Source organism: Clarias gariepinus, chromosome 4 (assembly GCF_024256425.1).
Source record: "Clarias gariepinus isolate MV-2021 ecotype Netherlands chromosome 4, CGAR_prim_01v2, whole genome shotgun sequence".
In the NCBI taxonomy this organism is placed as follows: domain Eukaryota; kingdom Metazoa; phylum Chordata; class Actinopteri; order Siluriformes; family Clariidae; genus Clarias; species Clarias gariepinus.
The window spans coordinates 17,338,413-17,351,943 of NC_071103.1; the positions used below are offsets into that span (position 1 = coordinate 17,338,413).

Genomic DNA, 13,531 nt, shown 5'->3' on the forward strand with positions numbered 1-13,531 from the left:
ATTACCTAGACATATTTTTCTCACACATACACACTTCCATAAATTTTCTTTTTTAAATATTACTTTCATTTTTGTGAAGCTGCTTTGAGACAATGACCATTGTTAAAAGCGTTATATAAATAAAATTGAATTGAATTGTTAGCCATGAACAAAGGTGAAGTGATTCGTGAACACTGTGTTGATGGAAGCTCTTGCTTTAGCTAGCAGAAACGAGCTACTCTTAACTAGCAGTAACCAATGGTTTAGAGGCAATTTGGGACAGCTTAGAAATAGTAAAGACAGAAGTCCTGTTTAGCATAACATCAGTAGATACATTTTCTTAAGTTAAGCCTATTTTTGTCACACATACATTGCAGCACAGTGAAATTCCTTCTTCGCATATCCCTGCCTAACTGGAGACAGAGCACAGGGTCAGCCATGATACAGCGCCCCTGGAGCAGATAGGGTTAAGGGCCTTGCTCAAGAGCCCAACAGTAGCAACCTGATGGAGCTGGGGATCAAACCACCGACCTTTCGATCAGTAACTCAGTGCCTAGGCCCTCTGAGCCACCCCTGCCCCTATTCAAACACAAACCCACATTCAAAAATCAGGTCTGGTTTTTGAGTGTGGGTTTGGGTTGGCAGCTGCTCCCTTCACTTTTTATTAATGATAAACAGAAACCTGTATAAAGCAGTAAAGACAATGAGTGAGTGGTTGAGTGTATTTCACTGGTCAAATACACTCACTCATAATTTAAAACCAAAATTAATCATTTAGTTTGGAATTTACCATTATGTATGGAAAACCAATGTTATTGTTTTCCATACATAATGGTAAATTCCAAACTAAATGATTAATAAACTGGAGCTTCAGTGTTGTGACAATAGTGGTAAGGTAAGCTCTTAAATTCCCGCTGACTTTTATGGAGATTTATAATCTGAAGATCTTAATATGGAAAAAGCTCGAACCACACTATCAGTTACTGTAGAACTTAGGAAATTAAACTCAGCAAATACTGGTGTTAAGAAATCTCTGCATATCCTTAGTACCATGTTTGGAACCATATCAGCAAACTGTAAGCAGCTAGATTTGGGTTTAAATGCTTTGTCTTGCAGAAGTTGTTTACAGGCGATTTAGCCTTTATGCAGACTTGAGGCTAATAGCTGTTATGGTTGCATTGCATTAAGCCTGACGTTCTCAAGCGCGCGCAAATGGTTCGTAGGAAGTGAAACGGCAGACAGTTTCTGATTGGCTGTGCTGTTCGGGGGCGGGACGTGTGTCCACTTCCGCTGTGCATTTGGTTTACGTTTGTTTGGCGCGGAACTTCGTACCCGACTTAGCCGGGCGCTAATATCGCGCACATTTAGTTATGACTGTGTAATTAACACACTGTGATTTGTTTGCATTATTAACACTACCTGATGAAGTGGTGCTGCGCGGGGACACTTACAGTAAAGCTAGCATGCTTAGCTAGCTGGCTAACTCCTTAGATAGTTTGTTTTCTTTTCTCTTTTGTTTTTGTACTTAAAATACGAACTTCTTCACTAGACTCCACGGACACCAGGCACGGGAATTTACAGTAAGTTCAGATATGTATTTCACGTGATTACTGTATAGGTTTCATACTCCTTTTGTTTGTGCACGGCTTTAGCCACTGTGATGCACAAATGACACCGTCAGCTCCAAAAGTATTGGCACCTTCCTAAACACGTACACAATATGGACAAAAGTATTTGGCCAAACTTCCAATAGCTTTGTATGCTTTTCCAAATATATATACTTTAATATAGAGTTGAGTTGTCCCCCCCTTTGCAACAGGGCCTTCCCCAAACTGTTGCCACTGTTGGAAGCCTATCATTGTTGAGGATGTTTTGATATGCTGAAGCATTGAGACTGCCCTTGACTGGGGATAAGAGGCCTGAATAAAACACCTGAAATGTAATAATCAATAGATTTGGCCGAATACCTTTGTCCATATAGTGTGGCTACATGACTCATGTAACATGCAAAAAAATCCAAAATTATTTGCGCTTCTACAAATAGTCTTTCTTGAAGTTGTCTGCAAGGAGAGACTAAAAGTACTGAGGATCTTCCCTTAAAGTTTAACAGCACTGAAGATACTCATAGATGGATCTTGGACCTTCTTCTAAACACCACATTTTTGTGAGCTTTTATTTTCTTGGATTTGTGCAGGTTGAAATTCAGAGACTAAAATTACCTTTAAAACACAGCCATTTTGTGCCAGGATCATTTCTTTGTTGATAGGTCGGCTGCTGATTGAAATCTGCAAATAATCACTTATTTTGTACAACAAAGAGAGAAATAAAGAGAGGTTCCCAGCTTTGGCCGAGGCAACCCGGTGTTCTGCCAATGCTCTTTTTTTTGTTTTTGTTTGCTACCTTAGGGTTCGGTGCATACCAAGACCGACAAGCTTGGGAACTGTTTCATTTGTTTTGCTGATAGTGTGCTGTGCACATGATTCTATGGGAATATTTGTCTATCAGAATATGCTACCCCGAAATCCTCCAATAAATATGTTATAATTAAGTATCAAATTATGCTCTATTGTTATAGAACATTTACCTTTTTATCATCTACCATTTTTTTATAGGGTTTTGTGACTCTGTTAGTTTACGTGATGGTAGAATTTTGTGAAAAGGCAGAACACCAGACTTACCTTACTGCTTTGTGCATGTGGGCATGAGTGACTATTCAGCATGACTGCACATATTCTGGATGATAAGAGGAATAGACTGTCACTTAAATATGCAGAAGATCCAATATTTTTAATACTACTAACAAGTAGCCATGATTGGCTCTCCAAATACAAAGTGACTGATGTCTATGTTTATTTAAAAACATTTGGTGTAGAGTTTTGATTTTTTTATTCATTGACAGCTTTGTGTTTCATGCATAATAAGTGAGTATAGTAGAACAGTCGCATTTCAGATAAGCATTTCAGCATTTCTTCCCCCCTGATGCTAGATAAGGAATGGAAAATGTTTGCTCTTTAGCCGAGCATATGCTATTTTATTGGTTCTCGTTTCTTTCTAGTCCACATGAAATAACAGAAAGGTATATATTGCATATGTTTCCTTGCATTAAATAAAAGTAAAAAATGTATAATACTTTTTCAGATCTTAATTATATTTGCACACTGCTGTTTAGAGTATTGTTGATTTCTACTGCTATAAATATTAAATAAACAATACTACACAATAAATATGTAACTTTAAATGTAAGATCTCAATAACCCACACCCCTGTGACCAGCGATTGTTATCGGTATTGGCCAGTTCTAATTTCTTTGATCAGGGATTAGTGATTGGCCCTTAAAACCCTGATCGGAGCGCCCCCTAATATTTTGGATTATTGCAGTGACAATCAAAATCAGTGATTCACCACATTTTATTATTATTATTATTATTATTATTTTTTTTTTTTTTTTGTACATACACTTTTTTTCTGGCTGAAATGTGTACATGCAAAAAGCTTAATTTTGTTCCTATCTGTCTACAGAATTGAGCTGTATTTTGTTGCTTATGAAATACATCTTATTTGATTTCTAAACATTTTGGTGGTGTTCAATATCCGTATACAAGTCTAAAAATCAGCTAAACCATGCAAATTCTGCAAATGTTTTCTTGAAGGGTGCCGATAATTCTGGATTTTATATGTGCAAATTAGTTGAATGTGGAAATTGCTTGAATGTTTTTTTCTTTTTTCTTTTCTACTGAAAGGCAAAAAATGTATGTATATACAAATCTGGAGTGCATAAGACTTTTGCACAGTACTGTATGTTGTTTTACCAAAATAACAGTAATACTCGTTGTTAATGTGAATGTCTGGAGCCTCTCCACCTCCCTGCCAAATGCTGGTCTCTTGTATCTGTGTAGCTCTAAATTATATACAATGTCTAAAAAGTCAGGAATGAATAAGATTACCAAAAAATCCAAAACACTACTCTTTTATCCAATGTTAATGACCCTTTTCACTTGTAAGAAATTAAGAAATATAAACAATACTTGAAAAAGTAGATAAATAAATGTGTATGTATTGTTGTTTACTGAATTATTAGACACCCTGTAACATGTCTTCAGTTACACTGTCATGACATCTTTGGTCCATTTTCAGAAGCTGCACGTTGATTTCGGCTGAATGTGAGCTGAGAATGGCAGGGCGAGGTCGTGCCAGAGGACGAGCTCAGCTCAGTTTTCCTGTGGAGGCAGTGGGAATAGGCAAAGGAGAGAACCTTCCACCATCCACTGTCCAGCCTACACCACTGTTTCCTGTGAGTTACATACAATGTACAATGCTGTGTATACATGCAAATGTTTTACTTTCTGCCTGTAGTTAACTGTGGAGTACCGAAGAACATCAGCACCAGCATCTGGCTAATACAAAAAGTATGACTCCCTCAGACTGGGAGATATGGATATGGATATGAGATATATAAAAGAGTGTTTGTGAATCCATTATGAAAGACATGATAGGTTGTTAATGAACACACAGGAACTAATGAAATAATTGTGCAATTTGTGACAAAACACCTGATGTTTTGATGAGCTTGTTTCATTTTATAGTAAAGCAATGTCAGATGAGAGTGCTGATATTTAGCACAAGAGCACAATCAGAAGTGTGATATTACTTATATATAACAGTTTAACAGACACCATTTAATATTAACAGATTATGATTTGTTTGTTTATATAACCAGTTATTTTGCTTCGCTAACACACATCCTTCAGTGCTAGGCGTAACTAACTAATTGCAACTATAGGAGCTGGTAACTAATAGTTAATTAACAGCGGTGAAAGTAGTTTTATATTTTTACTGGTACAATGTAGGCAAAGGGCTGAGGAGAATAAAATATACAGGCAGTGGACAGTCCTGTAAATCTATTAATTTAAATTTTTAAAATATCAGCTCTGTTAACTTCTGGGCTCTATAGTTTAATCCCTAATAGCATTAAATGAAAAGTTGGTGTGTTATGTAGGGAGTAGAATCCTTTGTAGCACACACCAAGTGGTGCCCACGTTCAGGGATTAGAGAGGGGTTTTGGATCCAGCCTTTTCCTAGAAGCTAGTTAGCTTTATAGCTTGCCTTGATTGTAAGTAAAATACCGTGGAGTCCATTCAGAATGACTAATTACAGTCACTTATTACAGTACCATTTGTTACATAGAGTGTTATTTAAAATGACCTAGCGATATCAGATTGTTACTGGCCTTAAATGTGGGTTTTTACATGTAGCTGCTCTCTCCTTAGTACTGTGGACTGTACTGACCTATTTTTACTCATGACCATCAGTTACAGTAGTTTACTATATATACATATAGTTAAACATCCCAGTGCTATTACCATGCAATATCACCAGTAATGGAATGCCTATCATCCAGTCAGATTACTCTGTCATAACTAACTGTTAAATAAATTTCTTTGGAACGACGTTGTACAGGATACATTTACAAAAACTAGATTATGCTTCTAAAATAGTAATAAAAAAGAATATAAAAAATACAAATAATACATTATATCAGTTACAAATCAATCAATCACTCAGTCATCAACTAAACACCACATAGAAAGACAAACTGCTGAAAATAACAAAATATAAACTACTGAGCAAAGAACAAGGTAATACATTTCTCTCAGTGAGAAGTCTTGGTGATTTGAGCACCACTTGGTTTTACCACTGAGGAGAGGCTTCTTGACTTCTAGCTGATGATGGGAACATTCTCACCATTTAATCACTTCATGACTCACATGTGTAGCATCATGAGACTGACCTGACACTGGGTTCTAGAGATGTCATTCATCCTCAGTAATTGCTTCTTTCTCCTGTTTCGGGTTTCTGTGGTGTAAATTTCTAATTTGTTTATGTTTTAGGAAATAGAATACGTAACATTAATTTCATCATTTTTGTAGGCGAGTGCAAACAGAACCTAGCCAAAATGATCAAAGTTTTGTTGATTCAAGTGGCATTGCTAGCTATAAATAAATTATAAAATCAATTCTCTTTTCCACATGGCGACTGAAAACTTATAACCTAACTAGCTAACCCTTGCTAGCTATAGAGTACCAGTCAAAAGTTTGAACACACCTTCTAATTCTTTTAATTCATTGTTTTTTTTTGAGAGGTCAGTTAGAGTTACCAGCCTCAAAAATCACCATTTAACAGCAAACACATTTACATAGCAAACACATCTCAAAATCAACTGTTCAAATGAGATTATTGCATGTTTTGAATGCTTTCAGCATAGTTTTACAATGTAAAAAGAAATCAAATAAAAAAAAAAATCAGGAAATACCATTGAATTAGGTGTATCTAGTCTTTTGACTGATATTGCATATAAAGTTTTTCTATAAAAATTGGGAATAATTTCTGTCACATCCAAACACAAGTAAGTAATAAGGTACATGGTGATTCACCTCTTCAATTCTTGCTTGCTGGTTGAGAATTTTCAACCAAATGCTGAGTTATCTTGTTCTAGCAGGAATTAATCAAATAGCAGCTATTTGTGGCAACTGTGTTAGAACATAACAATTTAATTTAAACTAAATATTAAATTATATGCAAATTGCTTAACCCAGGTACTGTAGTTAACCCAGGATCTATAGACCATGGACTGGTTTAGAGTTTGCCCATGAGGATGGGCTGGTGAGTTGCTCCAAGCTTCCTTTAGTATTCCTTTTTTTTTCTTTCTTTTTTTCAGAATGTGGAAATTGATTGAATGTTTTTTCTTTTCTACTGAAAAGCAAAAACATGTATATACAAATCTGGAGTGCGTAAGACTTTTGCACAGTACTGTATGTTGTTTTACTAAAATAACAGTAATACTCGTTGTTAATGTGAATGTTTGGAGCCTCTCCACCTCCCTGCCAAATGCTGGTCGCTTGTATCTGTGTAGCTCTAAATCATATACTATATAGGCCATGAGTCAGTGTCTGGTTTAAACCTGTAAATAGTTATACAGTGGCACAATTTCTGGTTTGTCTCAGTCCTCTAGAATACAAAATTTAAAGGGAAGCAAAGAGAGTGAAGATGCACTGCATGTTAAAAACTAGGGAATACACAATATGGGTAATAATAGGGTGCCTAAATAAAGGTGTTGAATATGACACTATAATATGACAATATAAGATGTGATAAATGTAACTGGCTGTGATACAGAACATAAGACGAAAGGAGTTTGTTATATAAGATTTATTTCACAATATAAAATAGGGTTACATGAAATTATTTTACCCTAAAATTGGGGTAAAATGATTTGTTTAAAAATGTGCATAATAAAAAGATCAACATCTAGACACCATCCTTAGGTAGGGAAGGCAGAGCAGGTCAAGCAAACCTGTTATACCTAGCAAACGATAGTCCAGAATCATAGTCACCATGCAGGCAAAGGTCAAAGCATTAACAAACAGCATTAACTAGGGCAGGCAAGAGCAAGACGAGGAAACCACTAACAGATTCAGAACTGGGGGAAACAATCAGAAAATCAAGGTTAGGTAATGACTTGTGGGAATACACACAGCATATCCTTCACAATGTCAGTGTGGAGTAAAAGCCCTTTTGCATGATATATGAGAAGGTTTGTGATAGATCTGTTGTAGTCCATATCGGTCATGATTGCAGACTATGCTGATCCACACTGGGAATTAGTTTTACACGGATTATGGCAAAGATATGACACCTCATCAATATTCTGCATAGATGAGAAATAAAAAAATGGCACATCATAACACAAGAATCTCAAATAATTTCTAATTTAGTACTTATGGTGTTGTACACAATAAGTAGTGCACTATATGTAGGGCACGCCATTTGAGATTCAACAACAGAAGAAAATGCCATGGAAGAACAGAGACAAAAGTAACACTGCAGATGTAAATGTCTGCCTTTGCATAAGACTTAGAGCTATTCTTAAAAGTGCCTTAGTATTTCAAGAGTATTTTTTACTTTTGCTTGAATAGATTATTAAACGCCAAACTTGAAATTGAGTTGTCTTGTTTGAGATCAAACATCAGACATATCTTCATTTTTTTGTTACAGATTCAGTCTCACATTTTTCTCCCTGTTTGATTCTCTTGTCAGTATGTAATATTTTTTGTTACTATTTAAGCTTTTAAGCTTGTTTTAGAAGCTAAGGTTAAGATAACAAAAAAAATGCAATTAACTGCGTAGCCTACTGCCAGCAAACAAGATACAAACCCCAGCCCTTAAAAATAGTTCACCTAGTTCAGAGAAACAGAATTAATTTACCCTAAATAACGTTTTTTTGTCTAGTGGTTTTTATTTCAAGCTTGTTTCAGGATAGTCTATATGGTGCCTTCAGCCTTGTCTTAATTATGTAAAATGTATGAAATGAACACAAATGAGCCAAGCATTCTGTCTCACCATACTACATTTGTACTGTAAGTGGAAATAAATGAACGAGACGTTGAAAAAATGAGCCACAAGAATGAGACAGTTATGTTATAGGTGACTTACAGCACATATGGCTAGACACTTGATAACTATGTATTTATTATAACATAAAATAAACTTACCCCAAAATGTATATATTTTTTATTTTCTAGTAAATTGTTGTTTGTTTCTCGTGACACCCTGCATAGCATCATGTTGCTCAGACAATACTGCAATTCTGAGAATTTGTATGAATATTGCTGTAATCATTTTCATGGTTAACTACATTCATGTAACTATGTTTTTCATGTTAAACATATTAAACTTTCATGTTGTTTAAATGGAAAGCCATTGGAGCACAAGCCAGTGCCGTTACAGACAGGAGAAGAAGCAGAATATATGCTAGCTCTGAAGCAGGAGTTCCGAGGTGCCATGAAGACTCTGCCTTTCTACATACGACCTGCTGCACCCAAGAAAGGTCACTGATTCTCCACTCAGCAATAAATCACAACTCATTACATCAGTTACAGTTTTATCATTAATGTATTAGGCAGAGATGAGGCCATTTTCATGGGGGTAGGTCATGAGGTTGTAAATCTTGTCATTCTACAGTGCCGTTTTCATGATGGAGCTGACAGTGGCTGGTTACTGACCTAAATTGTATGGACAGTAATTCAGTTATTTTAGCTTTGGTTCATGATGATGCACTAGCAAGTTTATAAAAGAGCTCTATTTACAATTTGTAGATATATTTTATACACAGATAGTTGTAATGCATTATCCTGTCAACATTTGTTGTTTTTGTTATAAGCAGATGGTTTCATTTATTTATTTATTTTTTTGGCAGATGTGGAACGTTACTCTGACAAATATCAGAATATGGAACCATCTGACAACACCAATGAATGGAGCCCAGGTAAATGTTTTATTTGAGAATGCATGTTCCCTAACATAAAAGGGCTGAATGTTTTACTGAAACTTGATCTGCGGTGTTATTAAGGGATGTCGCTGAGGTTTGTTCCATTGGATCATCACTCCCATGGAGCCTGAATTGACACCGTTAATTGAATGACAAATTACCATGAAGCGAGGATTGGTTCTCAGCACACTAATTAAACGCCTTATCTTCAACAAAGCTCTGGCTGTTGAGAACAGTACTGCAATACAGACACAGTTAGATCTGCATATTTGTTTATGTACTACCTTAATATTCAAGTCAAGGCTATATTTCTATTCCTCTCTTCATAGTCAAAGGCAATATTAGAAATGAAATTATCTCAAGGTTACACACTAATGTAACAGTGATAAACAGGAGGGACAATAAATACATATAATAAATTATACAATAAACAATATAATAAACATGTTAAAGATGTTTACTGTGTAAATAAGGATATATATGAACTATGTATTGACATTCCCATTATTAATATGTATTAATTATTATTCCTATTATAAGTAGATATTAATAGTTTCAATGCATTAACTGTTATAAAAAATATATAAATAATTAATAAAAAAAAGTTAGAAAAAGAAGTGGAAGTAAAACATCTGCAGCTAAATAAATAATAAAAAAATAAATGTGCATGGTTTTCAGCACAGTGCTTTTTTGATTACATGGTCGATTGACACATTCGAGTTTTTTATGATTTAATTTTATTTTCAATTTCACATATCATGTTAATGCGGCTCAGCTGTAGTCACACATTACTCTTATTCCCTATAACGTATAATTATTTTGCGTTTTATAAGGCAAGTCTTAGGCAAGTTGGAGCATGTTAAAATGATTAGATCAACCCATGTGTTGCTCACAAAAGGTCACTAAAATAATAAATTTCTATTAATTTATATAATTATTATATTGTAAATAATTTGTAATATTATATTATAATATAATGAATTAATTACAATATATTAATTATATAATAAAATATATTATAATAAATATGTCTGTATATACTTTATATTACATCTAATTTTCAGTTTACTAAAATGATAATTTTTTATGAATTTTACATATATATCAGAAGTCCCAGGATGACTTCAACATCCCTAGTGTGTGTGTGTGTGTGTAGTGAAAAAAAAAAAAAAAAAACTTAAGCTAGGTTTTCACAGGCATTTTACATTTCACATAGGCTATATACAGAGTCATCCAAAGAAATGTATATATACTTCAGGAAAAGAAAAATACAATGGTGTATATTATATTAATATAATATTATAATTATTTAGCTGAAATTAAATTATAATGAAGTTAATAGTATTATTATTATCATAACATTGTCATATAATACATTTAGTATTAAAATATTTACTGTAATATATATATATATATATATATATATATATATATATATATATATATATATTTTTTTTTTTTTTATTATTATTATTATTTTTCCCTGTATATATTTTTTGGCTGATCTAATATTCTGTTGTCTTTTCTGATTTCTTTGTTTTTGTAATAATTTAGCAAAAAATTTTTTTACCTTTTTTTTTTTTTTTTAGACTGGAAGCGTTTGCCGAAAGAGCTGCGTGTGCGGGTGAAAAGGCCTCCAAGCGAGAGTTAGTGAGCTGCATTTTGCTCAACATCCTGAACGAACACTTCCATGCATGCAGAATCAGGCTGATTAGCAGCTCTACTTTCTGCTCTTCAGGGAAACAATCTAAAGCCACACCACAGTAACACTGCACACTATATTGGTGGGAAAGCTGTTCCAGTCTCACAGGCCGCAGAGGATACACACAGAGCTTTTAGACAGAAATGATGTCAGCCTTTAAATATATTTCCTTTGAAAAGTGAAGTCCTCTGCTTGTTAGCAGTGTGAATTTATAAGTTGCTTTCCACTGCAGTTGTGTGTCCTTTCACAGCACTCAGGCCTTTCTGTAGCCACACATCTTTAAAGAGGGTAAATGGCATAAATTAGAGCACATGGAAGAGGCAGCCTTGTCTTCTTGTCTTTAAGTGTGGAAGGTAGGCTCTGACTCATTGCTGTCTCAGGGGAAATCAGGAAGACAGCACTCTGTGCCATTACACACACCTTCAAAATGAAAGGCTGCAGACAGAGTGGTGAACGATGCAGAAAACAAGAGGTGTAGAAAACAGTGTTTTCTTAGAGCATTGAGAGGGTAGCATGCATTTAGCTCATTAGTTATGTACCTTTATTATGTATCTTATTGCTTTAATAGCATTTTCAACAAGATACACCTCTATAGAACAAGATATAAATATATAATACATTCTAACTGGATAATGCTACAAGATAATGCTCCATTTACATGAGACTCAAAAAAAGTATATTACAGACAAAATGTTTACACAGCTTGGTTATTAACAGTCTGTGTTAATGTTAATGCTTTTAGTGTTAATTTTAATGCTTGTTTTTCCAGCCTAGTGCTGTTTGATGCTAACTGATACTGTTTACACATTATCATTTTGTCCTCTATATTGAACTAAGCATAGATGGTTTTGTTTTTGGTGAAATGTGTATTTTTAGGAAGCAAGGTCTTTCCCAAAACCAGAAAACAGCCAGAAGTGGATAAAGATATCATCCGCAAACTGGAGGTAGTATCCAGTTATCCTATTATACAAACAACTTGCACATTATTTCTTATTCTATAGTTAAATCAAATTAAATCTGTCTTTACATCATAGAAAACTAATTTTCAGTGGTCAAATATTTTGGCTGATAAATAACAGTTAGTTAATGAATGACCAATTCATTTTCACAAATTCTTTGTCAAATGTAATCCTTTAGACGCTGGAGAAAAAGGAGGAGGTGAGTTCTGATGAAGAAGAAGGTGAAAAGAAAAAAGCAGAGGATGAAGAGGTAGAGGGGGAGGAGGAGTATGATGAAGAAGAGTTCGAAGAGGTAAGGTTTCCATAGTGGCCGACAAGATAATGATCATGTATGTGACGTGTTCCTCTTCCAGTCTAAAAAAAAAGTGTATGCGTGTGTTTTATGGTTATTTAAACAGGAGACAGACTACATCATGTCCTATTTTGAAAATGGAGAGGATTTTGGTGCAGACAGTGATGACAATATGGATGAGGCTGTTTACTGATGCAGAACTGCAAAGCCACAAATGATAAGCTGAGTGAATCTGAATCCCTCACACATTTAAGTATGGCTGGATTGCTGACGATTTCTCTGGGCAGCTGAGTTTGTTATACAGAAACACATGAAAATTTTTTCACAGTGAGATTGAACATGATATAAATGAAGTGCAACCTTTTGGTGGATTAACATGCTATAAGATATAATCAACTTTACACAGTTGAGGTTTACTTACAAGCACACAAAAAAATAAGTTTTAAATGTACAGTAATTAGCCAATTTCATGAAGATGTAACGTAAACACGTTGCCTTGTTAAATGAGCACAATAGATTTGACCAATTGAGATTTTGCAGTGCATGAAAATACACGACATAAAATGTTCTAAAAGAGATTTGTAGCCAGGTAGACGGATATCTGTATATTTTGTTTTCTTATTAATAGTAACATTTCGGATTAGTTTTATCATTTTTATTGTCATTTTAATCGTTAAACAGAAAACAAGGAGCACAATTTGTACACAATTTTAAAGTTTTATACAATGTTGTTATTTGAATATTAAATGCAGTTTTTGGCTAACACTTGTGTTGATTATTGAGTACATTCAGAAACTTTTTCCAATATAACACTTGTTATAAGCAAGCTTAAGACAGTGGGATTATTTTCTCTTGCTGTAATTAATTATTTATCCCCAATAAATGATAATGAGCCTAGTGATTTAGGTTTGATTTATGAATGAATGTGAAATACTCGCCTAGGTTTATTGCTGAATTCTTAGTCCCGATACAGAGGGAGGTACACACACACATGTATGTATATATATATATATATATATATATATGTGTAAATTTATATACACACACACACACACACAGGTTTATATGATTTTATGAGGCATAATAGATTTGCTGTAATACTCATACCTGAACTTAAGGTTTTGTATTATGTTTAATACTGGAGAGTGTGAACGCTGGCATATTTTATTCATTAAAATAAAGTTGCTAGTTCAAGCTATTTTATGTTACATCAAATAAGTATTACAATTAGAAATTATGTAAGGAATTATAGATTGTACCTTATATATTATAAA

General features: G+C 34.2%; 1 protein-coding gene across 2 annotated transcripts; it reads left to right on the top strand.

Annotated features, from left to right (window-relative positions):
* The first annotated feature begins 1,277 nt into the window (after positions 1–1,277).
* polr3glb (RNA polymerase III subunit GL b) lies at positions 1,278–13,038 on the top strand. 2 transcript variants are annotated; one of them, XM_053495287.1, is made up of 8 exons: positions 1,278–1,559; positions 4,114–4,270; positions 8,734–8,863; positions 9,233–9,301; positions 10,894–10,950; positions 11,883–11,950; positions 12,144–12,257; positions 12,364–13,037. In XM_053495287.1, the coding sequence occupies exons 2-8, from the start codon at positions 4,151–4,153 to the stop codon at positions 12,448–12,450; spliced, it is 645 nt and encodes a 214-aa protein (XP_053351262.1). In that variant the 5' UTR covers positions 1,278–1,559; positions 4,114–4,150; the 3' UTR covers positions 12,451–13,037. The 2 variants fall into 2 exon arrangements, with proteins under 2 accessions (XP_053351262.1, XP_053351263.1); XM_053495288.1 differs by lacking the exon at positions 1,278–1,559 and having other exon boundaries at positions 4,120–4,270; positions 12,364–13,038.
* The last annotated feature ends 493 nt before the right edge of the window (positions 13,039–13,531 follow it).

Coding starts and splice junctions, on each gene's coding strand:
- polr3glb (XM_053495287.1), top strand. CDS start 4,151: ATGGCAGGGCGAGGTCGTGCCAGAGGACGAGCTCAGCTCAGTTTTCCT. Junction 8,864..9,232: donor ACCTGCTGCACCCAAGAAAG/GTCACTGATTCT, acceptor TTTTTTTGGCAG/ATGTGGAACGTTACTCTGAC. Junction 10,951..11,882: donor GAAAAGGCCTCCAAGCGAGA/GTTAGTGAGCTG, acceptor GTGTATTTTTAG/GAAGCAAGGTCTTTCCCAAA.